This window comes from Sceloporus undulatus, chromosome 7 (assembly GCF_019175285.1).
Source record: "Sceloporus undulatus isolate JIND9_A2432 ecotype Alabama chromosome 7, SceUnd_v1.1, whole genome shotgun sequence".
Classification (NCBI taxonomy): domain Eukaryota; kingdom Metazoa; phylum Chordata; class Lepidosauria; order Squamata; family Phrynosomatidae; genus Sceloporus; species Sceloporus undulatus.
The window spans coordinates 37,697,453-37,723,786 of NC_056528.1; the positions used below are offsets into that span (position 1 = coordinate 37,697,453).

The window sequence follows — 26,334 nt, forward strand, 5'->3', positions numbered from 1 at the left end:
TTGCACAGTGCGATTTGGAGATTGACGCATGCGCGGTGCATGAGAAGGGAGAATGACACATGCGCAGTGCATTGGGAGGGTCTGAGGAGAGACGCATGCGCAGTGCCATGAGACGGGAGCGTGACGCATGCGCAGTGCCGCAGAGGTGTCTGTAGAGCAGAAGGGTCTCCTCTCCGAGGGTCGGGATGTGGTACGAGATCCTTCCGAGCCTGACGGTGATGTACGTCTGCCTCACCATCCCGGGCCTCTCCACCCTCTGGATCCACAGATACACCAACGGCGGGAAGGTGAGCGGAGCAGGCCGAAAAGGGGCTGCGGACTAAGAGAGGCCCAGTACCCTTCCAGATCCCAATACAGCAAGGGTCCGTCGAGGGAAGTCAGAGGGCCGCGTTTCTGGAGCCCTGTGTCCAAAGGAGGGCGGCCGCCTCGCCTTAAGCGCCAGAGCTCCGTCGATGGAATCCTGGGATTTGTAGTTTTAAGAGGCCTTTCGCTGTTTGTGCCAAACTACAAATCCCAGGATTCTTCTGGAGGGAGCTGCAGAATATGAACACCTTCGACTTGGCAGTCTTAACCCTGTCCCTTGCAGTGCTTCAGTCCAGGCACAGAATTACCTCTCTGGCTGTGTGTCTCCGCAGTGCAGACATAAAGCAGCTTTGCAGCACTTTCACTTCCAGGAGGATCCTACAGAACCCTGGGATTTGTAGTTTGGCCAGAGACCAGACTACGAATCCCATAATTCCAGGATGGAGCTGCGACAGTGAAGGCAGTGCCAAAGTGCTTTGTTTTCTCATTGTGGGAGAGCGGCCAGTCTCCTGGATTCCTCACAGGATACGTCTCCCTTTAAAATACCCTCTTTATGTAGATTTAGTCATAACCGAGAGAAAGCGATGGGTCTGCCATGACCCAGAGATCCTCCTTCCTCCCCTGCCTTGCATTGCGCCTGACCTTCTCTCTCTTTCTCTCCCTTCTGCCTCCGCTGACCCACATCCTCCACTTACTTTCTATGCGCTCAGGAGAAGAGAATCGCTCGGAACACCTACCAATGGCACCTGATGGAAAGAGACCGGCGCGTTTCAGGAACCAATCGCTACTTTGAGTCCAAGGTTGGTTTGGAAAGCCTTACTCGCCAAAGCTGTCCAGCTGCAAAAATATATGGGCCCAAACAGACAGGCCAGAATAAAGCTGCTTTGGGTCTCTTTGGAGGTATGCTGTTTAAATGATGCATGCATCCTAAGAATCCGGAAGCTGCACCAAAGCTGCACTCCAGTGCTTAGGAATGGAGTGTGGCTTTGGCGTGACCTCTGGACTCTTAGGACCCAAGCATCATTTAAATAGCATACCTCCAAAGAGACCTGAAGCAGCTTTATTTTGGCAGTCTGTAACAGGCCTTTGTTTTATACAGATTTGCTGTGCGATTGTAAAATCAGAACATTATTCTACTAGTGGGATTAAGGAAAGGAATACCTCAGAGAAAAGAGTTGTTAAATGTGGTCGCATAATCACATTTGTTTGATAGTACAGTAGCAACGTTATGAATGTCAGGCACCTTGACATTTTTGTCTTATTTTGTATTTTGCAGGGTTTGGAGAATATTGATTAAAAACTATGGACTGCTGACTGTTCTTGAAATCAGCCAAGCACTGATGATAAACATGGATTCCACTGAAGCGTGCAATATGTCAGCCATAAACCTGAGAGGTGGAAGAAAAAGAGACTCTACTAATTATTAACACTGAAATCTATCGTAATAAAAGAGAATGCATGTCTCTGTGGTAGCCATAACTCATTAGGACACTGCATTGGATCCCTCAAAATTTGACAACGTTTTTGGTTGTTGTCCAAGTTCCGGTGATGAGTTTTTGGTGTAGCAATAGCCACTACATTTCTGTACCACTTCACACTGACGTAAGCAGCCTCTAAGCGATTTACAATGTGTAAGCTATTACAAGTGGGAGGGGTGGCCAGAAGCAAAAGGTGATCAGCTGCAACTCATTGGGACATCATGGTAGAAGCCTCAAAATTTGATGCACCTTTTGTTGCCCAGCTTGCAGTACAGCAACAAAACACGTGTCAATTTATTTGTTGCTGGCTAGGAGTGGCTCTTGGGTTGCAGATGTGTCCAGAAAAAGTGGATCTCTTCATGGTCACGTGTGCCTTAGTTACAGCTGTGCTGATAATGGAGTGGCTTTACCCTTAAAGACCATTTAGAAACAGCAACTGGTACAGGATAAGCCCAGTAGATACGGCCCCTCTAGCCTTCCATGGTTGCCCACTCCTAGTTTAAGTGGTGGCAGATGGGTTATCTCTTTAGTTAACAATGGAATGCACCAGACAGTCCCCAATTAGTTGATTTATGCAAATGAACCAAGCCACATTTCTTTTGAAAGAATCACTTTTCTGTTCTTGGTGGTATAGCAAAAGACAGCTCCGGTACACTTCAGCACCTTGGTGGCAGGTAAGACTAAATAAAGACCATATGATTTTGATACACTTCCTTCACTGACCCCAACCTCAGGGCTCTCTGTGCCAACCATGATATGCATGCCATGTTATTCAAAGCTTGTTCTTATGTATGCATTCGCAAAGAACAGAACAGCTAGAAAAGAAAAATAGACCTAAAACATTAAAATGCAGCAACAGGAATATTAGGCAGCAAAAATGCTTTAAAGTCAAGCTCTTCTTTAAATAAAAATGGCTAAAAGGCTCATCTAAAGATGGATAAAGTAGGATAAAGACCTTTTTGATCTTTCAGGGAAGCAAACTCAACAATTGCGTGATAGTTACCAAAGCCAAAACCCAGCTCTTTGGCCCAGGAATGTGGAGATCTTGTAGTATATTCTAGAAACAAGCCATCTTATTAAGGTGTAGTTTGAACTACCAAAGAGTTGGTAACCATGTGCCCTTCCAGATGACGTTGGTTAGAGCCAACTTGGAGAAGAACAAATTTTATAGTGAATGGATCAGTATAATTTTAATAATGACAAGACACTCATATGATATTTTATGAAGTATTTAAACCATGAAAACAGCAAAACTATTGAGCAGTATATGTAGATGGTGAAGAAAATCAAGGAAAGTAGAACTATGTTAAGTCCAGGTACTATATACAATCATTTAACTTTCTTTGAGGCTTTCATCTTTAATAATCCATGGGAAAGAATACTGGGAGATTCAGTACAGAAACATTTGGAAGCATGCATGGTTTTCCATTCTACAGCTACCAATGTCATCCCTAATTTCTCATTAAGCTGAGCTCACAGATCTAAGATGGTGAAAGTTATATTCATTTAGCATCAAAACATAGCTGTGATAACTAAGGAAGGAGGCAGAAACCTACGATTACAAAATAATGAGCCAGTGTTCAAGTTCTGCTATAGTTTATTCATACTTTTGAAGGCGGTAGATACAGTACAATGTGGGAACTGTCCTGGTAGTAAATTACTGGTTCCCCCTTACTTGCAGTGTAGTTACATTTGTAGAATGCCCCACTTTTCTTCTTTCTAGTTCATGGATTATAGAATATTTTAATAATATATAGAGAAAGCAGAAAAATTGCAGATTTTAGTTACAACAGGAAACATGACTTTTGAAGAACATTAATTGTAATTATTGTGGCAGCAAAGCTTTGGGGGGTATGTTCTAAACTGGCAATCTCTAGATTTATTAATAACTAAGTACAGCTCTGCATGCTGGTTTCTAATTGTTGTTGTTGTATGCTTTCAAGTTGTTTCTAATTGCATCCAAGCAAATTCAGGAGCAGACAGAAGAGCACCACAACTCCAGATGCAGTGTTTGCAAACGGCCCTCCTCCACATGTTGCTTTGGCATCTGTAATGTTGGAAAGGAGATTAAAAAGCATTTTTAAAAGCTTGTCTAGATAAAAATTAAGGGGAAAAATATATTTCAATTGTGCAAGTTTCCAACTTTCTCCTGCCCTCCGTTACACAAAACCGTAAGAACTGATGCAGTGGATTAGATGAAAAAGCCATCTAGTCTAGGCAAGAATTTAAAAGAGCACTAGCAAAAAGATAATAAGCAACACAAAAAATGCAACAAGTTACTTTTTAAAATATTGCAATTAGTAATACTAAGAAATAATAAAACAATACGAGCAATGGGGAAAAATGACTTTTGCAAAGTAACTGTCCAAGCTCTACTACCAACTAGATACTGCACTAGGATATGAATTAACTTCCTTGATATGCCATCTTCATCTGTGGCTGATGGTTTGCCCGGGTACAAATATATTGCTATTTTTTAGACCGGGACATTATTTCAACAATGAAATTGCGAGTTACTCACTTCTCCAGATCACTTTGGATTTCACGTTGGTCCAGTAGATGTCATGAGATTGGGCAACTGTTGCTCTGGTTCAATAAGAAAAGGGAGACCATGTTTGCAAAATGTATTGTGGGAGATATAAACTGTAACACAAAAATATGGTCCGCTGTGCTTATGACCTTTCCTAACCTCGGATTTGTTCGTGATTAAGAATATTATTTTCATCCACCCATTGCATCAGCTTCTGGAGAAGGAAGTGGTTGTAAATCTTAGAGCTAATATCCGATAAATTAATTGACCAATAACTCTGAAGGTTTAATTTATCTCCTTATTAACTGGGAAGATTTACTCTGCCTTTATCTCTCAGGAAAAATGCCAGTAGAGTTTATGTAGGAAAATAGTTTTGCTAGCAGAGGGGCCCAACATCCAAAATTGTTCTTGAAGATGCTTCATGGAACTATATCCTCACCAGGTGCTTTGTTTGCTGCTAGGTTTGCTTACTTAGAGGTTTGAAGACTGGGGGCTGTTCTAATGATGCCATTAACAAAGTCTGATTTAATAATTGATCTATTCAAACTGCTGTCGATATCACTTTCAAAAATATTGCTAAACACTGCAAGCTTAAACGTTTTAAAAATGGGCAATTAACCAAAGCAACTCCAAGTAAAAAGTCAACAGAGTGGTGTATACTCAAATGCAAGGTGTTTCTCAAAGTAAAAGTGGGGGCAAACAGCATGGAAACTAAAAATCTACTCCTGACCAATCTAAAAGGGGTATAGCTAAACTTAAGGGACTACAGGTTAAAACACACACGGATTTTCTTATTCTCTGATGTGAAGAAAATTCCTGGCGATTGGAGTAGGGAAGCAGGCCTCAGAGAGAGGAGGACGGTCAGAGAAAGAGAGCCAGGTAAAAGAGAGGAGATCCAAGAGATATTCTCTCTGTGAGCCTGGGAATTTTAACTCCTTCTAACTTGGGGGAATGACTCCTAAGAGTGAAGGCAACACCTGTGACCTAAACATGTGTTTGCAAAGGGCAGAGGTGAAGTGCCCTTCAGGTTGTGATAATCACACTTAAGTGGTCTGGACATGCAGAGACAATGTGTACCCAAGACAAAAAGCCAATCAAATATAGATATTGTGGGCAGACAAAAGGACAAAGAAAGGTTCCTAGAACAAATCACTAATGTTGCCATTAGTAATACAGTCGGCCCTTGCCTTACACAGGGGATCCGTTCCGGACCCCCCCCCCCCCCCGAGTGAGGCAAATTCCGCCTATGCTCAAGCCCCATTAGAAACAATGGGTCTCGTGTGTGGCAGTGCAGCGGCGCGCAGGGCGCCATGGGCACATGCGCCCATTCATTTGAATGGGACGCGCCGCCCCGCATGCTCCCAGCAGCTTGAGCGCGTACGCTCAAGATTGTGTAAAGCACGCGCACTGTACCAATAAATAAAATAAAACAATTGAAGATGATAAAGCTGAGGCTGTTCTACGTTGGCCACATCATGACAAGGCATGATTCACTGTAAAGACAATAATGTTAGGAAAGGTGGAGGGAAGGAGAAAGAGAGGAAGGCCACATGCTAGATGGATGGACTCTATTAAGGAGGTTACGGGTATGAGTTTTCAGGACCTAAGCAGAGCAATGGAGGTTAGGGAGTCTTGGAAATGTCTTATCCACATGGTTGCCAGGAGTTGGGATTGACTCAAAGGCAGTTAACACCACCAAATAGATATTTATTCTCTTTGAAATCCAGATATATTGGTCAGCCTCTCTGAAGGCTGCAGGATACCTCACAATGGGAGTGCACCAGTCTGAGCCATTTCACAGATATCGATTCCATGGAAGTTAATAAAACAGTAAAGCACTGGTTGCTCTCAGTCAATGCAACAGTTTCTTTATCAGTAAGTGGAGAGGAATTTGGAGTTTAGAACAAGCCTTGCTTTTTTCCAAGACAGACAAAGGATTTCTAGCCACAGCCCTACCATTCCAGTATGCTTTCTTAACAATTTGTGCAGACTTTGGCAACATATAGCTTTCCTGTCTTATGCATCAAAGTCTAATATTCATATTTATTGAGCACAGCATGTATCAGGGGCTGATAGGAGTTGCAGACCAGCTACAAGTGATGGGCCACATGATTTCTGCAGCAGTATTTTAGAATTTATAAAACTTACTCAAATATAACAACTTTAGGACAGTTGGTGTCGGGTGGAAGCCATGTATAAGTAGTCTGTCTTGTTTTTAAATTGGTGTTGGAATGAGTAACTGCACCATTTGGGTTCCCAGAACACTGCAAAGGGGGAAAATAAATTAAATTCTGTGAGTTCTTCTATATTTTAAAGCTGGTTGAGGATCTGTTGCTCTTTCCAAGTTGAAGGATGGGGCAGAATTATTATTATTAGCAGGATCAGTGATACCATCTACCATCCTTTTGGACATCTCTATTCTTCTTCTGTTTAGATGTAGTCCTTAGTCTACCCAGGGTGGGTGGCTTTTCCTGTGAACTACAGAATATGGAATAGTCTAGGCTGCATCTGCACTGCAGAAATACTCAGTTTGACACTACTTTAAGTGCCATGGCTCAATGCTATGGAATTCTGGGAAGTGCAGTTTATTGCATCACCAGAGCTCCACACTTAGTTTTGTAGAGGCAATTAGAACATGTTAGAGTTGAAAAAGACTGCTCCTGGTCACAATGAAACGATTAGGAATTAGTTTGACATGGATCAACATAGTTTCCTGTGTTCTGGATTCTCCTTTAAGGCACGACCATGGAGACTGTGTACACTTTGAAATTACCACTATGGTGAATAAAAATCATGCAAACTACCACAGCTCTTTCTGGTTTATGATGTCTAGGTCTTTGTCCTAAACCTGTTACCACTGCTACATAGACCTACTCCCTAGAGCATCCTTCCTCACTCCAATAGCCTCCACATGTGGTGTGCTACAACTCCCATCTCCCTCACCTTTCACAGGGGTGATGGGAGTTGTAGTTCCTCCCACATGGAGGGTATTAGGTACAGAAGGATGTTTTGCGGCCTGTCCTCAGTGGCCGATATTGCTTACTGCGCCCTGTTTCATTGGGCACCAGAGAACAATTTAATCTCAACCAGAATCAATTACTGTATATTTATGAAGTGTGACGTTTAAGCTAGGATCTTTCGCTTTAAGCTCAAATGGCAAGGGGCAACAATTCTGGTAATGATCAGATTAGAATGAAGATGTGTGAGGATGTGTGGTTTAGAATAGCTCTTACCTCTAATAATTTAGTATTGTTGGGTGGAGTTTGCCAAGAGCCCAGTGTGGCAGGGGAACCAAATGTCCGAGCCTCCAATAGCAATCCTCTGTATGCAGACCCCAGGATCTGAACTGGAGAAAGAGAACCAATTTCAAGCGGTACATGAATCTTTATACCCCATTGATGTTGGAGAGTAGGGTTTGATTTCTACTCAGCCATGAAACCCACAGGGCGACCTTAGGAAAATATACTTTCTCAGCCTCAGGGGAAGGCAATGGCAAACCTCCTCTGAACAAATCTTGCCGAGAAAACCCCATGATAAGTTTGCCTTAGGGTCACCATAAGTTGGAAATGACTTGAAGGAACACAACAACAACAACAGCCATTGGTAACCATTGAGAAAAAGTAATTAAATATTTGGTAAAGAAAGCATTTTGCTAATAAATTTAAAGGCAGGGAGTCAACTTTGGATTGAACAGCTATGAACATATCAAGAGCAACTGAATTTCAGCCTAAGTATAACAATAACAATTGTACCACCAGCAGCAGCAACAACAAGAAGAGCACTTACCATGAATTGGCTGACCATTTAGGAAAGAAGGTGTATTAACCAGGAATTCATAGGGGGCCGGAGATGGCTGGGGCTCTGTCCCTGTGTGCAAAGGCAACATATTTTCACAGGCGGCTGAAGGCGCGCCAGTTGGAAAGGCATGATATGAACTCAGCAAGGTCCAAAAGACTGAGAATCCAAGAAGGCTGGACAGAGCCCACTGAGCCATGATCACAAGAGAAGGGCTTGTTCTGCTTTTCTGCTTGGAAGTGAGAATGAATTCTTTGAGCTGGAAGAAAATCCTTAAAATTAAAGGGTAAACTGCTGGCTCATTGGCCCATAACAGAATAATTTTCTACCCATTTTGGATACAATCCACCCTCCATGCCATCACTCACATCACATGCTCTGTATGCTGGGAACTAGAGTTATTTCTCTGGGTTTAGCATAAGTAGAGGCCATAATAAGGGAAGGAGATTGATTTAGGGAAGTACATGGTAAAACGTCAGGCTTCCAGGACTTTCTCTGCTTCAAAGGATCCCCTTTTCCTAACTTGGTTCTTAAGTTTTGTTGTGGCTCTGTTCTGGTGCACAACAAACTACAAATCACATAATTTTACAACATTGAGCTATGGCAGTTAAAGTGGTGTGAAACCAGAGACTTGGGTTCGATTCCCATCCCAGCCATGAAACCCACTGGTTTCACACTCTCTAACCTCAGAGGAAGGTACATAATGGCAAACGTTCTTCTAACAAAGGATTTATACACATCGGTACAATGTATGCATTTATATATTTCTATACAAATCTTGCCAAGAAAACAGTGTGATAGGTTCACCTTAGGGTTGTCATACATTGGGAACGACATGAAGGCACACAACAATAACAACCACAACTATTCCTATAAGTGCATTTTCATATGCCTGGAAGCTCCATTCCTCTCTGTGCCCTTTAAAAGCTCATTGGACCCTCAGTTTCAAGCCCATTCCCTTCTCCTTTTGTGTCGTGTCTTTTTAGATTGTAAGCCTGAGGGCAGGGAACCGTCTATTATCCCCTCTGTTATAAGCCGCCCGGATTCCCAGTGATTGGGCAGCATATAAATAATAATAATAATAATAATAATAATAATAATTAGAAATATGCAGCTATTGAGCTAAAGAAATGTTGGCAAGGGCAGACAGCCAGGAAAGAGGATGGGCAGGCTCCACATTTTTGGGACCACAGAATTTTTATTCTGAAGAGATGAAACATCTTATCAACCCTCTCTGCAAAGTCTTCATTTCATCAGCTTGTCTCATAAACATACCACCTGCACTCACTCTGTAGCCTGAGATTAATAAAAGAGTGTTTGTTCTCAGCCTTGTAGTGGAGGGTTTCCTAGTAAAAGGAGGGGTGTATATGTGTGCCTGAAATCTCCATTTGAAATGCCACCCACAAAACCATGGCCAAATCACAGTAATTTTTCTCTTCCAAAAAGCTTGTCTTCTTTCTCCAGGAAGATCTAGTGTTCCACTGTAAAAGGAACTAGTCTGAGCATGGAAATTGATTCAAATGGAAAGCCAGATTTCCTGTCACAAGCAGCAGAAAAGCAGTTGGGGAGGCTGAATTCTCCCATTAAGAAAAAAATAAAGGGAAAGTAGTGGCCAGAGGATGATCCATTGTTCCCAACTTAGACTTCTAAGATGTGCCTTCTGATTAAAACCAAAGCATGGAAAGTTCACTTCTTCAAATTAATTTGTGAACACACTGCAGTTTTACAAGAAATAAACTTCTTGTTGCTCGGTTTAATGTTGAAAAGTATCTTGTATGATTTATTATTTATTGTTTCTAATTACTTAAGCATAATAACCTTACAATTGGTGACAGTGACAGACAAGCTCCTTGGTACTTGGATATATTTGGATACTCATGAAAGCCATTAATTAATCAAAGATTAATTAATGATCAACCTATAGGGTTGCTTGAAAATAACCAAGTGCATTTCTCATCTGGACTGGAAACTACCAAATATATGATTGTGCACCAAACAGATCTAGCAGCTTTATTTCCCCAGCTATCATGTACATTAAACATTCAAATAGGTGGAGCTCAGGAAGCCATTGCCCTCTCCTTCTTCCTCTTGTGAAAACACAATCCATTTCGCAATGTTCAATTCTTGGTTTTTTGCAGCCTCCTGATAACATCGGCCATGCATCTGATGTGGCACAAAGTTGTGGCACAATCTCTTTTCCTTTAAGCATGAAAGAATGTTTGTGCACATTGGAGATGCAGTTCTGTTGGCTGAATGGCTGTTGCCTGGGCGATGCTTATGACCAAACATTTGTCACAGAAGCTTGCAAGCCAATGAGCTCTGGAACCTGCATCTTGGAGGAAACCTGGCAGATGGCCTCACAAAGGGAAAGAAGCTATGAAGAGTGCTTTTTAAAGGTAACAAAGTTGATAGGAGCAGAGGGAATGCTTGACATCAATGCAGCGTTCCTTGATTATTAGCTCTGAAAACAATAGGACATCCACTTTCTTGTGCCACTAGCTGGCAGCATGTTTCATGATTGGCATCACAAAGGGTACTGGAAACGAGACAAAGCAAATACAAAAGAAATGGCCTTCCGTTCATTTAATTTAAGCATCCACCTCAAAATGTGGTGGCTGAATCTGGCAAAGATGCACTTGCAAACACAAATCTCACCCAGGCAGGGATGCGGCTTGCTAGCAGACTGGCATATACAGTACACGGCACAAAAAGCCCCCAGAAAATATTTTGCAACTGGGAAAGAGCTCCACATGAAACCTGGAGAACTACTACTAATAAATGTGTGGGAATGTGTGGCCTTTCACCATGCTTTTGAACTGTAGTGCCCATCAGTATTATTTGTTGGCTGGTTAGCTGCATCAGGGAGCACAGGACTTCTCTATTCCTGGTGCCAACTAGGGATAGGCCACATGTGGCTCTGAGGCAATTACCCATAGACACTCCTAAAAACTCACTGAACCCTCTTCACCTTGGAAAAATTAATGTAACCTTGCTGTATCACGTAGGTAGGAATTCAGTGGCCACTCAGCTACCTACGTATCTTGACTAGCTTGATTCCCTCCTGATCTTTTTGGGGACTCCAAAGAGTACCCCCACTCCACAATTTGGTCACTTCCACCATCAGAAAAACGAGTGGGTTTGATCTGCATGGAAGAATATAGAAAACAGGACCAGATCCATGCATTCCCTGTGGCTGCTCAGTCCTGTTATGCACTTGTCCCTCCACATTTGCTGGGGTTAGGGGCACAGGAGCCCTGTGAATGTCGAAAAACTGCAAATAACAAAAACATGATGTTTTTACCTGAGAGAACACTTCTCTAGGAATCTCTAGGTCAGTGATGGCAGACCTATGGCATGTGTGCCAGAGGTGGCACTCAGAGCCCTCTCTGTGGGCACATGTGCCATCGCTCCAGCACAGAGTTTGCCAGAGTTTGTTACTGGAAAGCCAGAGGGACACAGCATTTTGCAATAAATAAGTGGGTTTGGGATTGCAGTTTGGGCACTTGGCCTCTAAAAGATTCACCATCACTGCTCTACGTCCTCCAGTGCAACTCTCTGGTCAACTTCTGCCAGACATTGTCATAGAACTCTGCTGGAGATGCTACAAAGGCTTAGGGAGTGTTCTCTCTAGGAATCTCTAAGTCCTTCAGTGCGACTTTTGGTTGCACCGGAGGGCCCAGAGATTCCTAGAAATAACATAATAATAAAATAAAATCAGCAAAAGTCAAAGCTGCAAACGCGGAGTGACAAGTGTGCTTTTTATGTGTGTGCTGGGGAGCTTTTCCAGGTGGGTTTCAAAACTGAAAGTAAACATCTTATCATTTGTGATGGCCTAAACCCGTATGGTGTAGTAGTTTGAGTACTGGACTAGGACTCTGGAAACCAGAGTTCAATTCCCCTCTCATCCATGAAACCCATTGGGTGTCACATACTCTCAGCCTCAGGGGAAGGCAATGACAACACTCCTCTGAACAAACCTTGCCAAGAAAACTCCATGATAGGATCATCTGAGGGTTGCAGTAAGTCAGAAACAACTTGAAGGCACACAACAACAACAAACCAGAATGTAATCTAAATCTTACAAGAGGAGTAAGTTATTTCTTTCCATGGTACCAAATTTTCCATTAAAGAAGTAATGCCCGAGAACACAGCTGCTTCATTAACAGAGGTATAGCTTTACATCTAAACTACCTAGCAGTATATTTTCTCTACTAAAAGTTCTTCTAATCTCTTCCCAGCCCCTTCTAAGGTTGTAAATAGTGAACTCAAACAGTGAAGATACTGATATGGAAGATAAAAATGGAGATCTGGAAGCCATCAAGGAGAAAGCACTCTCGATTGTTGATGATGTGATTAAAGGGGCAGCGGACACTGTTAGAGGCTTGCAAAAGAAAGAAGAAGAAAAAGGTATTGCAAGCTAAGCTTTGCTGTGTTTTTGAACCCTTTTTGGAGGATATGCAATCCATACTGTGTGTCTTCTTCAGTTGCAGGAGCCAAGTATGAAGTACCAAATATTAAATGGATGCAGTGCAAAGACTTCACTATAGGAAAAGGGCTACTGGAGATCGAGGAATATATGAGAGTAAGGTATTTTTATATACAACATTGGTATAAGGCAAAAGGGCAGGTCTGACCAGGAATGAAAACAGTTGGACATCAGCTGGAAATAGGCCTTGTTACAGATTTTGGGGGCATCTGTAACAAGGATAGTGTTGCCAATTTCCAGGGAATATAATAATAATAATAATAATAATAATAATAATAGGATTTATTTATATGCCGCCCAATCACTGGGAATCCAGGCAGCTTACAATAGAGGGGATAGTAGACGGTTCCCTGCCCTCAGGCTTACAATCTAAAAGACACAACACAAAAGGAGAAGGGAATGGTGGTGGTGGGGGATCAGGTCCAGCATTCTTCTCTCCCTCTGAGGCCTGGACCAAGGCAGATGGACTGGAGGGAGGGCTCTTCTTCTTAATCGAGGCTGGGCCTGATGGCATCGGGCCTGTCCTTTCACTCCCTCTAAGGCCAGAAGATGACAGTTGGAAAGTGGGAGGGGAGGGCTCTTCCTCTTCAGGCCTGATGGTGTTGGGCCTGTCCTTTCACTCCCTCCAAGGCCAGAAGATGACAGTTGGAAGGAGGGAGGGGAGGGCTCTTCCTCTTCAGGCCTGATGGCGTTGAGTCTGTCCTTTCACTCCCTCTAAGGAGGGAGCAAATTAATTAATTAAATTAATTAAATTAATTAAATTAATTTCTTTCCGGGAATTTTGACTGAATAGTAATAATAAATATTGGGGAATTCCATGGATTTTGGATTTTGGCAAAACAATCCAGGGAATATTTTCGAGTCTTGTTGGCAACACTGAACAAGGAATATCTTGGGAACAAGGGGAACATTGTCAGTTTTGTTTTTTCTTGCTTTCGATCTGTTTTGATTTGTTCAAGTTCCCATCCTGGCATGTTGCTAAACTCAGAAATGAAGAGAAGCAAGAATTTAACTTATCTGTATTGGCAAAATTCAATATGGACTGCATTTCTGACTATGGAGAGGATCATGTTGTATCTGCCCATCATATAGACGTCTGAGAGCCTTTCAGAAAAAAAGAAGTAGCAACCTTAATTCAGCCCCACCATGGTTTTGAATGCACAGGGATTCAAACACAAATAAACCTGTAAGAGATAAATATACAAAGCCGTGAACCAACCAAACAAAAAACTATCCAGTTCTTTTCACTTCAAATACGGCACAATTTCCAAATGGTAACAAAATCTTCTAAAAATGAACAAAAACAACTCTCCCTCACCAATATATACAAGGCATTTACTACAATGGACCTAATGTAGCAACTCCCACTGTCTTCAGTGGGATTCACTTCTTGGCAAGGGGATCTTTTTCAGACTGAGAGAAGCTGTAGCATAAGCTTATGTACAACGCACCATCAAATGCAACATCTGAGGAAGGAGACCAAATCTTCCAAAGCTAATAGTACAACTTCTTTCTCTCAGTTAGTCCGAAAGGTGCTACACGATCCCTTTGCATACTGATATTCCAGAATAATATGGCAATTCTTGGTAAGGGACTTGCTTCTCATGCCTGCATTGATCTGGGTGAACACATGTAAGGGCTTGTTCACGTTGGCACCACATCATGGTTTACACTTATTCCACAGACATGGGAGCTTCATGAAAGCTGGCTTCACTGGACAAACTATCTGAATGATGAAGAACTAAAGTACAGTACAAGATACTATTACCGGGTTCGATGGAGCATCCCCACTTGTCGGAAGCCCATCCCACGAGCAACAGCATGCGTCTATTTCATCCTAGAGATTTCCAAAGTCAGGCCCTCGGTAAGTATTTCCCCTTCCACAGTAACATCTCCTTTGAACGCATACCCACAATGAACAATAATTCTTGGGGTGTCCTCATTAGGATCACTGTGAATGTCTTGTAAATCTAATTCAAATACATTTGCTTTCCTCTTCCAAGTAAATGCTGAAGGTCTGGATCAGTACTACCACAACCACATGTGTGTAGTTAAGAGTGAAAACTGGAAAGAGCTTTTGTGCCTTTAATGGTGGTGTGGAAGAAGGAGTTTAATAAATCATTGCTTGTCCTGCAGTAAGCAATGCCAGCTGAAATTCGGTCCTCTACGCAACCATTAAAGGTACAGAAACCCTCTCCAGTTTTTATCCTGACAACCCTGAGAAAAGCAAATATTTATTGCCCTAAGGTACTTGGAAGTTGTTAAGCTGTTAACTGAAAAGAACTAAGCCTTTGAAGTCCTGAATCTCTGAGAACCAGGGTAAATAACTGGTGGAAAAGAATTATTTTGTTTTGAGAACTGTGTATTTTGCACCAATGTTTTGGGAAAGTATTTGAGTGAGAACAAAAACATCTTCTTGATTTAGCGGGTAGAGCTGGTTTCTATTACAGTACTGCATATGTATCTATGATTTTGTATTTGCAATTCAGGTCTGTCTGAAAGCATCTTCCTAGCAAGACCTTTTCCTCCATTCCTTCAATAAAGTGCTCATCTGTGAATTTCAGAAGCCAGTTACTGAGTATGGGGAAGACAGTGTTTGCTAGTTCTTGACAAGTTGTTTAAATCTCTATCTCAGCAAAGCATAAACAATACTTTTGGGTCACAGCTCCCAACATGGTCACTGGCTACACTGGATGTGGGATGTGATCCAGCATGACATAGTGGTTTGAGCAGTGGACTACGACTCTGGAGACCAGGGTTCAATTTCCCACTTAGCCATGAAACCTACTGGGTGACCCTGGGCAAGTCACATGCTCTCAGCCTCAGGGGAAGGCTATGGCAAATCTCCTCTGAACAAATTTTGCCAAGAAAACCCCATGATAGGCTCACCCCAAGTAGGAAATGACTTAAAGGCACACAACGAATCCAGAAAAGCAACTTTTCAAGTTTTGCTTAGCTATCTTTCAGCTTTTTGGCTCCCGATGTGAGATTCAAAAGGGAAAAAACAGCTGGGAGATTTAAAACTCTCCAACCTGTGAATAGTGATCCTGATCTGGATGAGTGCCATGTATGCTTAGTTAAAGTAAAGAAAAGAAAAAGCAGCCTTAACTGGAAGTCAGAGTAATTACTGTAAAATAAAGAAAATGAAGGGAGATTGAGTGACATGCTATATATTTAACACATGCTATATATTTAAATAGACCCTCTGACATAATAATAATAATAATAATAACAACAACAATAACAACAACAACAACAATTTATATCCCGCCCCTCTACAAAACCCTCAATCCCCCCTCTTAAAATACAATACAACAATGTAAGAGTTTAAAAAACATACATAAAAATAAAATAAATTATATATATATATATACACACACACACACACAGAGCAAACTATAGACCGTGACTAAAATGCGGTCGGAGATCTTAGAGTTGTTCTGATGGCTGGAGAAACTATTTGGGAAAGGCCTGTCGGAAGAGATCCGTCTTTATAGCTTTTTAAAAGCTGTTTAGGGTGGCAATTTGACGGATCTCATCCGGCAGGCCATTCTACAATCTGGGTGTGACAGCTGAGAAAGTCCTTTGGGAGGTTGTGGACACCCTTGTTTTATAAGGCTGTAGCAAATTCCTCCCTGAGGATTTAAGTGTGTGGGGAGGATTATATGGAACGAGACGGTCTCGAAGATAGGTTGGACCCAAGCCATCTATTTAAAACAGGGGTGGTTATTGCACAGTTCTCCTTGCAGTTCCCATCAACACAGTTGGTATTGCCAAAAGAGAGGAATACTTTGAGTGCAGTCAAAAAAAAATACCAGGAGGGCTAGGTGGTTTCCATTCTCATCCCCCTGAAGAGACTGAGCTTGAGAATGTTTTGAATGATGACTTTCTTTAGGACCTAAAGGGAAACAGATGTGCAGAGGGATGGAAAGTGCTCTACAATTTGGGCACCATGGCGAAAACATCCCTCTGTCCAACAACCACTTGTTTAACCTCAGGAAGTAGGCAGGTCCAGTGAAGACTCTCTCTGAAGAACATATGGATCGGGCAATTCACATAGAACAGATGTGCATAATAGAAAGCCTTTTAAAAGTTTGATTTGTGTATTTTAAACACAAAATTGAAGTTCAGTGTTGTTTAACGAAGTCTTATTTTCCATTTAAAACAGACATTACCCATCGAAGTATACTTTATAGTGGAGACAAATAAGCTTATTCACAGGTATTTTCCACTGTTTATTATTTAGAGGTTAAATAACATTCCTTTGAATTAACTGATGTCCCAAAGTTTCTGCTAGATGATTTACTTTCGAGAAAACCTGCTTATCATGGCAGAACCATCTAACTTGAATGTCATACTGATTTGCATTTAAGATCAACTGTTGGTCAGAAAGAGAGAACAGATCAGATCTAGTTTAATTATGCAGAAATCATTAAAAACGTTTTTCACTCCATAGAAACAAATGTTATCTGTCACTCTGTGCCAGTCAAGCTACTGTTAAGAAACTGTACAGCTAAGCTCCGTTTGAACAGGTAGCTTCTCTTTGAGCACTGAAATCTAAGCACATAATACTAGATAGTTCTTGTTGGCCATATAGAACAGTTCCTATTTGACTCTAGGGCATTGGCTTTTCACAGCATAGCTCTGAATGACATGATAAATGACATTAAATAATCACTGTTTCCTCTACTTTTTTTCTGTATAGGCCGGGAGAGTCTCGGTTTAAAGAAAAATGGCTGAAAGATGTAATTGAAAGCAAAATTACCATGATGGAGACAATCTACTTTTAATTCCTTTAGAACTGATGTCAACTGAAAGCTCTTCTTTATGTATGTTTTCTGCTCTTCTTTTTGTAAATAAAAGTTGCATTTCTGTGTAGGTGAGCACATTGCGATTTGGGGGTTTTTTTGGCCTTGTTTTAAATGACTTGATCTGTGGACAGTAAAATACATTAATCACAGCCACATGAATGAACAGGGTTGTTAATACTGCAGTTGCTCTGGGATGGGAGATCACAGCAGCCTGGTCTGCATTAAGTGTAATGTTTGAATCTATTGGACCACAGCTCTCTGCATTCTTCACCACTGGCTATAGTGGCAAGGGTTGGTGAGTTCATTCTCATCTATACAGATACCATTATCCATCACTGCTTAACAGAAATAAGCAACTGAGCAAGCTTGGAAAAGTACTGATTACAATTATCCACCAGCAATATTTGGTCTTGGACCAAAATATGTCTGTCATAGATGTGGTGCACTGCCTATTGCATGCATGTGTGCTTTCAAAGCATTACATTTCCACATGACTATTGGCAGTTAGTACATTTGAGGTTGTAGGTGGCAGCACAATAATCACACGTAACTAGGGAATAACACTTTAATATTTTTTAAAAGATCCCAGAAATAATACACATTTTTACAACTGTGCAAAGAGGGGGTACTTAGAACGCACCACATAAAGCCCACCTAGGCTTCTATATACATCCTGCTTTTGGGGAGGGGAGGCATTTCACATGGCACCTTCATATGCTGTCTCTGAGATGCTCCTGAAGTTAGAGATCAATTTTAGCATCGTTCTTTTTAAAAGGAGGGAGGGATGCTGAAGACCCACTACGTGGTGTAGCCCATCACATGGTTCTTACTTAAAATACAGCAAATTTTGAATAAATGAAAAGTTAAAAAGCCTCCTTACACTGACCCAGACACAGATATTTAACCCATTCAACCAACTGACATACTATTTACAAAACAAAATCCAATAGAGTCTTCAAGGTGTTCTCTTTGTTAAGTTTTGAGATTCTTCATGCTGTTAAATATACAATATTTCAAAATGAAGAAATAAAACTGGTCTTATTTACAAGGTGTCTGAGTCACAAAACAGACTATGATTTAAGATGCTTTGATGTTATTATAACAAAGAAATAATCTAAAACAAACAAAAGTAAGCTCATGAGGAGACATCCAGTGTTAAGGATGTTTTGGTCTTATTTGGGGGCAAAGGTTTAGACACACAATCTATTTGGGTCATTTACTGTCCAGTCCAGTAAAACAAGTTATTTTTGTCTTGTTTCATACTGTGGTCTCTATATCCTCTGATAAAAAAATGCAGAACAGAGCAACCTTAATCGAATCTCAGGTTTTGTTCCTGTTTGTATGCCTAGAATTTTTTAAAAGTGCTATTTTCCAAGAATGCCAGTATCTATTCAGATTCTTAGCAATATTTTGGTATCATCTGCAGGACCGCTTGCCTTTCTCAGTTTCTTAATTCACATTTTGGCCTATGTTCTTCAATATTCTACAAGCTAGTGAACAGTCATTCCAAATGATACCTGAAAAGGCTGTTGTCTGGTATGCATGAACCAATATCCAAAGTTCCAGCAGCACTAGACCTTGCAAGTATTGCTGTGGCACAGGGGACACCCCTACTTGCAAATCACCATTAACAGGTATGCTTTGCCAACATTCATTCCAGCATGTGCTATAGAAAACAGCAAGTGGTTCATTTTTCATCTTTGCCTTTGGTTTTTCTGTAGACCATTTCCCGGAAGCTTGCCAGGATCTTGTTCTCTCTCTTCCGTCTCTCCTCCTGATTAAAAGATGCCAGAGCTCTTTTCTCATCTGCACTATAAATCTGGTTTTCTTTGCGGAGACGCACAGCCTCCATTCGCCGATGCCTGTTGGGAAGCATAATGCTTGTCAGCAATGTTCCCCAACCAACTGGCAACAAAATAGTATTTTCACCCCAGGTCACCTGTAACATGAATCTCTCTCTTCTCCACCACCCCAAGAGGTAAAGAGGCAAGAAAAAACCCTGTATGGCAACCCCCATCAAAACACCTACCTGCTGCCACTCATTACATAGCCAGACTTCTCAAATGATGCAATCTCTTCACTGGTAAGGCCAATTTCACCTCTTCTAGGGATACGTTTTCCAGCTTTTACATACTCTGCCATGGCAGCACCTTCACCCGGCAGCAGAGCATGCCCGTAGCTTCAAGAGATTAAATACATATATATAAAGAATTTCAGCCCAAGAAGTCTAATGCCTTAAAACAACAACAACAAATGAAGTTTGTTAAATCCAAATACACCCCTTTTACAGCTAAGCAATCTAGGAGGCGACACAGCTGCAACTCTGCTGGTCTAATTAGGTGCCTTTATTATAAGCCTACAAACCTCATCATTTATTTAAACATGGGTGGAGGACTCAACAAAATATAAATGAACCATTTCTGCTGATTTCTGTTTATGGAATGAACAGGTAGACAGTAATTCCTTAGGCCCCATTCTTCCACCTGGACTTTCCTCTGGTTAAATTCTGCTTTGTTTGGACTACCCCCAAATACTCAGTGACACCTTGCTAATCAACTTCCTCTAATGCTTAAGCTGGCATGTTTTAAAATGAAGGGGTAGGTAGCAGCAAACGTCTGCTCTTAAAACCAGAAGATCATCCAATACCACAGTATACAGCTGCACCTTCCTGTGTTTGCAGGAGAAGACTGGAAGTTTGCGTGGAATGTAAGCCTCCAACTTGTGAAATGATGCATTCAGAGAAAAGAACCATCATTCATCTATATATCACAGTACAAAGGAGAGCACTGAGGAAAAAGAAGTCTCCAGATAAAATCTTATCTAGGCTACAGATGACTTAGATGGCCTTAAGCATCTTTCTACCTCAGGCTTCCACCCGTAAAAATGGTAATAATGCCAGACACTTTTCAGGTCACTAGCAAGGATTACTGAGAAAACAGATGCAAAGTTAAATGTGTTGTGTACCTGAAAAAACCTTTGTTATAGTTGAAAGTTACATGTGAGAATGTTCTATTTCAACTGCACTGTATAAGCCATAGGAAACTGCACTTACTTCAAGGGCCGGTCATCCTGGGATGCATGGGTAATAGGAGCTTCTGGCCCAATGAAATCCACAGCATCTGCGTTTTCTGCAACAGACAATAAAAAGAAAGAATAAAGACAAGTGTGAGAAAGTCCCATTACACTGATTGACACCCATTAGCATGACATTGGATATAACCCTATTGTTTGTCACGTTTTTGTCGTTCTGCCTCAGCTTATTTTCTCTTCCCACAATGGACTCCATCACCAACTAATCACTCTGTATAAGCAGAAGTGCCATTCCATGGGTCTATGACCTATTTGCACTGAATATTTCTTTGACTGATTCAAAATTTACACATGCTCATGTTAACAGAATCACAGAGTTGGAAGAGAGTGCAAGAACCATCTAGTCTAACCAGGTAGAAATATACAACTAAAGAACTCCTGAGAAATGGCCACCCAAGCTCTATTTAAAGACCTTCTAAGAAGTGTCTACAACCCTCTGAGGCAATCTATTCCACTGCTGAACAGCTAGATCCATTTGCTTCAGCAAAGGTTGTACATATAAAGGGATTTTTGCCAGGCATCCAAGAGAGTGATAACTTACTTGATCTTTCAATCCACAGCTCATCTCCTTGTAATGTCTCATTGTCAGAGTCTTCACTGCTTGATTCACTGGAGTCCTTCCTGCTCCTCTTACTCTTTTTCTTCTTGGACTTCTTTCTGATGAGGAGTGAAAGACAGAGGGTGAATTTCTAGAAATCAAAACTACAGAGAAAAAAAGCTTACAAAACCAAAATTCTTTAGGCTGTTGTTGCAGCTAGAAGTTATCAGCATAATGAACAAGTGAAAGAAGAAAGTCACTGAAGCAGGAATAAAGGCATTTATAAGTTACAGGTAACTTTTCCATCAAAATCATTTTTTTATTCATGGAGAATAAGCAACATAGCAGGCAGCACAGAAAAAAGTCGCTATCTAACCGCAGACACCTGGGAGGTCATTTTTATAAGCATTCAGAGTTAGAATACAGTAAATTTTGCTAACGTTTAGTTTCCTTATGATACACCATAATATGAAGTCAGGCATACTGTATTATAATTCACTGAGGCGCGTTACAGACCGCTGAGAAGCAGTAGTCTGGCTCTGCCTCCTCTTGCAGCGTCCAGGAACCGCAGCCTTTAAACGGCGCGGATCCCGGACGCTGCAGAGAAGGAGTGCAGAAATTGCGCTCCTTCTCAGGCCCCAGAAGAAGCGCCGCAAGTGCCAAAGGGTGCACTTGTGGCGTCACTTCTGGGGCGCCACGTGCGGGCGCAAAGCGTCCGCTACGTCAAAATGGTGGCGCCCATATGAACAGGGTGCCGCCATTTTGTACAGACTGAGTCCATGATAGGGCAAGGGGTGTCTAGAAGAGACGCCCCTTTTTCAAACTGGGACGTCCTCAGGACGTCCCTAATGGCAGTTTGTAACCCGCCTGAGATTCCCATCTTGGAAGAGGATTGTTACCTTCCTTACATGCTATATCTCATCAGCTTAATGGTTTTCATCTCAGTATTAATGTAACTAGTACACAGTGAATACAAGAACAAAAAGGAGGAAAGAAAAGTGGACAAACAAACAAAGAAAGCAGAAACTGAGAGTAGAATCAGGGCTTTACAAATTCTTCTTTTGATAACAGTTTGGGATTTATCAGCAAAATAGTTAACAAACACAATTTAGATACCACTATTATATAATTAAAAAAATAACATTTTGCTGTTTTAAAAGACAGCTTACTTTCTGTGCTTCTTTTTCTTCTTCTTGGCTCTCTTCTTTTCCTCATCACCTAAAATGTTAATCATTGCAGAAAAAGAAAAACAAAACTGAGCAGAGGAAAGGCACTCAAGAGCAACACAGTGCACTTGTTAGAGCAGCTCTCCCTCACAGGAGGCTCTCCAGACTGGAAAACAACTCCTATGAACCCATACACCCAACAGTCTAAAACAAGGGAGAGGTGAAGTACAAATCAGGAACATTAGCCCAACATGAGAAGCTCACACTTACGTGAAGCAGCTTTTCTCTTCTTTTTCTTTTTCTTCTTCTTTTTCTTCTCCTCCTCTGGAAAGATATGGCAAAGAACAATTCACCTTCATGCAGGTCAGAAATAATCTGGCCTCCAGATGCTGTCAAAAGTCCCAGTAGAGCCAGATAGCACAGCAAATGGTGAGGAACCTTAAGAAATGCAGTTGAAAACATCTTGCAGTGGTTCCCAAACTTTGATCCTGCAGGTGTTTTGGACTTTAGCTCCCACAATTACTGACTTTTGGCCAAGCTGGCTGGTTGGCTGGTGTCTTTGGGACCTGAAGTCCAAAACACCTGGTGGAACAAAATTTGGGAACCACTGAGAAGGATGCATGTTTTTCACCATCGCTCTTGGATTATTTGTTCTTGACTGTAACAGACTGAGGCATGCAAGACATCCCTACTGTATGCTGGCTGCAGAAATATTCTCCCAGCTATGGAGCACAACTGCAGTCTTGCACACTACAGACTGCTATAGCACAGACTGGGAGCAATCACTTTATCCACATTTGTCCAAAGATGTTAGAGAAATAGGAACTGTTCCCAAGTCAGAAACTAGTAAACTGAATTACTCTTAGAAATTTTATATGCAGTGCATTAATTCAAGGGATATAAGACAATTCAGTGCTTAGAAATGCCACTGAGGTGCCCCAAAAACAACAGATCGAGACAGAATACCTTCTGAGCTGGAATCAGAGGTGCTACTCTTTTTGGATGTCCCATCTTCATCTTCTGCAGGGGTATGTTCATCAGAACTAAATTTAAAACAGAACAACACAATCTTAATGTTCTGGGAATGCAGCACAAATGATACAGTCTTATACTGAAAAGCTTTTTTTACATGGCCAAAGTCAAAGAAATCCTAATGTGGGCAGACTTCAGTGTACCTATTCTTTTCAAAAAAACAAATGCCAGGGTCTAACTTATCGTTATATTTGGTCAAGAAGGATCTAAATGTGTCAAGCAGTCCTACAACTTTTTTCTGCTTGGGTGTTTTATTTTAGATGGAAAACTGGATGCAGAAACAAGACAAGGGAGCAGAGAATATGCATTTTATATCACTACAATGGTAAAGAGATCTCTAAAAGGAAGAAAAACAAAGCTAAAAATAACTTTACTCTGGATCTGGAACTTTTGGCGACAGTCCCCAAACTTCAGGAGCTCCTAATTCGCCTATCCTTTCTCTCTCATTTAATCGCCTGTAAAAGAAACGCCAGTTAAGACACAGAAGACTGTTTGCCTGTACATACTTTCAACATAGGGACTGAGAAGAGCAGTTTTAAGGAGGATGGCTAACTGGGGTAATCTGGACTGTTCTGTTTTATTATGGACTTGGTCCAGTTCTCAAGAAAGAGAAGATTAGGTATAATCTGGCTAGAATGTCTGTGAAATCCCATCTCTTTAATTCTACTCCATTAGTAGCATTCTAACAACATCGTGTCGAGTAAAGGCTATATTCCAACTAGACTTCACCTGCAATCTTCTTTCAACTGCGGTTTGGTGCCTAGCCATATTTCACTATTGGCAGTGCTCCTGTCCTCACCAGAAAGTGCTGAAGAGAAGCTAATACAGTATTGCTTTTATTTCTTATTTTGATTTCATTCTGTATTTCTCAACTGGAACAATAATCAGTGATCTTCTTGTTTGGCAACATGAACCGCATGTGTGTATGTCTGCCTTCAAGTCACTTGTTGACATATGGTTACTTCAGAGGCGGTTTTACCAGTTCTTTCCTCTGAAATACAGCCTTCAGCCCCTGATGTTTGTTGGTGGTCTCCCATCCAAGTACTAACCAGCTTCTAAGATCAGACAGGACCTTCCTGGTGCCTTTTGGGTATTCAGGCCTCTAATATGAATCTTAAAATCAGATGAAAATTAGATGCCTGTAAATACCTAATTGGAACTTCTTGTTAACTGCCCTTGAGTCGACCTCCATCATGGTTTCCCTGTGAATAAGTCACCTCTCAGACTCCTTTTCCTCCTTCAGCAGAATTCTGACAGAGGTCCAAAACACACTGCAGAAATAATCCATCTTGAGACTGCTTTAACTGCCCTGACTCAGTGATAGGGAATCCTGGGAACTGTAGTTTATTGTGGCGAAAGGGCTCTCTGATGGAGAGTCATAGAATCATAGAGTTGGAAGAGACCGCAAGGGCCATCCAGTCCAACCCCATTCTGCCATGCAGGAAATCTCAGTCAAAGCATCCCTGACAGATGGCCATCCAGCCTCTGTTTAAAGACTTCCAAAGAAGGAGTCTCCACTACACTCCGAGGAAGGAGTGTGCTCCACTGTTGAACAGCCCTTACTGTCAGGAAGTTCCTCCTAATGTTGAGCTGGAGTCCCTTTTCCTGCAGCTTGCATCTATTGCTCCATTGGGTCCTGTTCTCTGGAGCAGCAGAAAACAAGCTTGCTCCCTCTTCAATATGACATCCCTTCAAGTATGGCCATCATATCACCTCTTAACCTTCTCTTCTCCAGGCTAAACATCCCCAGCTCCCTAAGTCATTCTTCATAGGGCATGGTTTCCAGACCTTTCACCATTTTAGTTGCTCTCCTCCAGTTTCTCCACATCCTTTTTTAATTGTGGTGCCCAGAACTGGACCCAATATTCCAGGTGGGGCCTGACCAGAGCAGAATAGAGTGGCACTATTACTTCCCTTGATCTAGACATTATACTTCTATTGATGCAGCCTAGAATCGCATTGGCCTTGTTAGCTGCCGCATGGCACTGTTGACTCATGTTCAACTTGTGGTCTCTTTGGACTCCTGGATCCCTTTCACACGTAGAAGTCTCTCCTTCAGCCAGGTCTCCCCCATAATCCTATCTCTGTGCATTTCGTTTTTCTGCCCTAAGGGCAGTATCTTACTTTTCTCCCGTTGAAGTCCATTTTGTGAGTGTAGTTGGAAGGCTCAGTGTCTCGCAACCTCTACAGCTCCCAGGGTCCCCTGGGGCTGAGCCGGGGCAGTTCAAGCCGTCTCAGGGGGGGTTATTTCTGCCGTGTGTTTGGGGCCAAGGAAGGCTAAACGTCCCACAAAGCAACCCTTCCTAATCCTTGCCAAGCAAAGCCCGCGAGGCCCTCAGGCCCACAGCGCCAGCCCCGACTCGCCTCTGCCGGAGGGACTCCTCCTGCTCCTTGCCGGCCTCGGAGTACCAAAGGCCCCGGGGCTTGGCCTCCAGCCGGTAGCCGAAGTGGTGCGGAGGCCCCGGACGCTGACGGGATCGAGACCTGGAACGGGACCGGGAGCGAGACCTCCTGCCCCGGCTGGACCTGCTGGGCGGGGAAGGGCTGCCCGAGGCTCCGTTCCCGCCGCGGCCCCGTCGGGCGGAAGGAGGCTCCGCGGCGGGGCTCCGCGAACGGGATACTGGCGCCATCACTGAGCGACCCCTCCGGCCCCAAACGGGCACTTCCGGGTCAGGCAGACACTTCCTTTCGCTACCACAGCGACGCCGCTCGGCCAAGCGGGGAATGGCGTCACTTCCGGTTCCAGTCAGGCAGCGCGCAATTGCCTGCACAGAGATATGAAAAGTCAAGAGGCGCTCGCAGCAGGAACTAGAAGGATAACGCGGACCTGCTTCATCATCATCATCATCATCATTGTTGTTGTTTTTATTAATTTCAGTATTATTGTTATTAATTTTACTTTTATATATTGTATTTTATATTATTATTATTACTTTTATTATTATATTGTATTATTGTAATATTATTAATAATAATTTTATTAATAATTTTATTAATAATTCTATTTTTATATATTTTAATATTAATATTATTATTTTTATCTATTATATTATTACTTTTATCATTATTATCATTATTATTGTAATATTGTGATTAATAATTCTT

General features: G+C 41.9%; 4 protein-coding genes across 4 annotated transcripts; 2 read left to right on the top strand and 2 right to left on the bottom strand.

Moving 5' to 3' along the window:
- The first annotated feature begins 99 nt into the window (after window positions 1-99).
- On the top strand, window positions 100-1,766 carry NDUFA1 (NADH:ubiquinone oxidoreductase subunit A1). Its single transcript, XM_042478189.1, has 3 exons — window positions 100-287; window positions 1,014-1,103; window positions 1,580-1,766. The coding sequence occupies exons 1-3, from the start codon at window positions 186-188 to the stop codon at window positions 1,598-1,600; spliced, it is 213 nt and encodes a 70-aa protein (XP_042334123.1). The 5' UTR covers window positions 100-185; the 3' UTR covers window positions 1,601-1,766.
- A 30-nt stretch (window positions 1,767-1,796) lies between these two features.
- Window positions 1,797-17,486, top strand: AKAP14 (A-kinase anchoring protein 14). Its single transcript, XM_042478187.1, has 8 exons — window positions 1,797-1,905; window positions 2,416-2,455; window positions 10,245-10,502; window positions 12,345-12,513; window positions 12,591-12,688; window positions 14,277-14,456; window positions 16,761-16,813; window positions 17,298-17,486. Exons 4-8 carry the CDS (start codon window positions 12,393-12,395, stop codon window positions 17,380-17,382), a joined length of 537 nt encoding a protein of 178 aa, XP_042334121.1. The 5' UTR covers window positions 1,797-1,905; window positions 2,416-2,455; window positions 10,245-10,502; window positions 12,345-12,392; the 3' UTR covers window positions 17,383-17,486.
- On the bottom strand, window positions 3,078-8,827 carry LOC121936217 (putative defense protein 2). The gene is made up of 5 exons (XM_042478186.1): window positions 8,098-8,827; window positions 7,545-7,657; window positions 6,460-6,575; window positions 4,303-4,367; window positions 3,078-3,828 (listed from the first exon to the last, which is right to left on the bottom strand). The coding sequence occupies exons 1-5, from the start codon at window positions 8,303-8,305 to the stop codon at window positions 3,731-3,733; spliced, it is 600 nt and encodes a 199-aa protein (XP_042334120.1). The 5' UTR covers window positions 8,306-8,827; the 3' UTR covers window positions 3,078-3,730.
- Window positions 17,487-17,954: 468 nt separating the features above from the next.
- Window positions 17,955-25,946, bottom strand: LOC121936216 (NFKB activating protein). Its single transcript, XM_042478185.1, has 9 exons — window positions 25,594-25,946; window positions 23,604-23,684; window positions 23,164-23,240; window positions 22,468-22,521; window positions 22,201-22,249; window positions 21,035-21,150; window positions 20,456-20,531; window positions 19,433-19,582; window positions 17,955-19,265 (listed from the first exon to the last, which is right to left on the bottom strand). The coding sequence occupies exons 1-9, from the start codon at window positions 25,857-25,859 to the stop codon at window positions 19,091-19,093; spliced, it is 1,044 nt and encodes a 347-aa protein (XP_042334119.1). The 5' UTR covers window positions 25,860-25,946; the 3' UTR covers window positions 17,955-19,090.
- Between the last annotated feature and the right edge of the window lie 388 nt (window positions 25,947-26,334).

Bases quoted from the DNA above. Each gene is read 5' to 3' on its own strand.
- NDUFA1 (XM_042478189.1), top strand. From the start codon at position 186: ATGTGGTACGAGATCCTTCCGAGCCTGACGGTGATGTACGTCTGCCTC. The intron at 288-1,013 runs GTGAGCGGAGCA...CTATGCGCTCAG, and splicing joins GATACACCAACGGCGGGAAG to GAGAAGAGAATCGCTCGGAA. The intron at 1,104-1,579 runs GTTGGTTTGGAA...TGTATTTTGCAG, and splicing joins ATCGCTACTTTGAGTCCAAG to GGTTTGGAGAATATTGATTA.
- LOC121936217 (XM_042478186.1), bottom strand. From the start codon at position 8,305: ATGGCTCAGTGGGCTCTGTCCAGCCTTCTTGGATTCTCAGTCTTTTGG. The intron at 7,658-8,097 runs GTAAGTGCTCTT...CTCTTTCTCCAG, and splicing joins AAATGGTCAGCCAATTCATG to TTCAGATCCTGGGGTCTGCA. The intron at 4,368-6,459 runs GTAAGTTTTATA...TTATTGAACCAG, and splicing joins CCTAAAGTTGTTATATTTGA to AGCAACAGTTGCCCAATCTC.
- AKAP14 (XM_042478187.1), top strand. From the start codon at position 12,393: ATGGAAGATAAAAATGGAGATCTGGAAGCCATCAAGGAGAAAGCACTC. The intron at 14,457-16,760 runs GTAAGTATTTCC...CATTTAAAACAG, and splicing joins TTTCCAAAGTCAGGCCCTCG to ACATTACCCATCGAAGTATA. The intron at 16,814-17,297 runs GTATTTTCCACT...TTTTCTGTATAG, and splicing joins ACAAATAAGCTTATTCACAG to GCCGGGAGAGTCTCGGTTTA.
- LOC121936216 (XM_042478185.1), bottom strand. From the start codon at position 25,859: ATGGCGCCAGTATCCCGTTCGCGGAGCCCCGCCGCGGAGCCTCCTTCC. The intron at 21,151-22,200 runs GTAAGCTGTCTT...ACTCCTCATCAG, and splicing joins AAGAAAAAGAAGCACAGAAA to AAAGAAGTCCAAGAAGAAAA. The intron at 20,532-21,034 runs GTAAGTTATCAC...TGTCTGTTGCAG, and splicing joins GCTGTGGATTGAAAGATCAA to AAAACGCAGATGCTGTGGAT.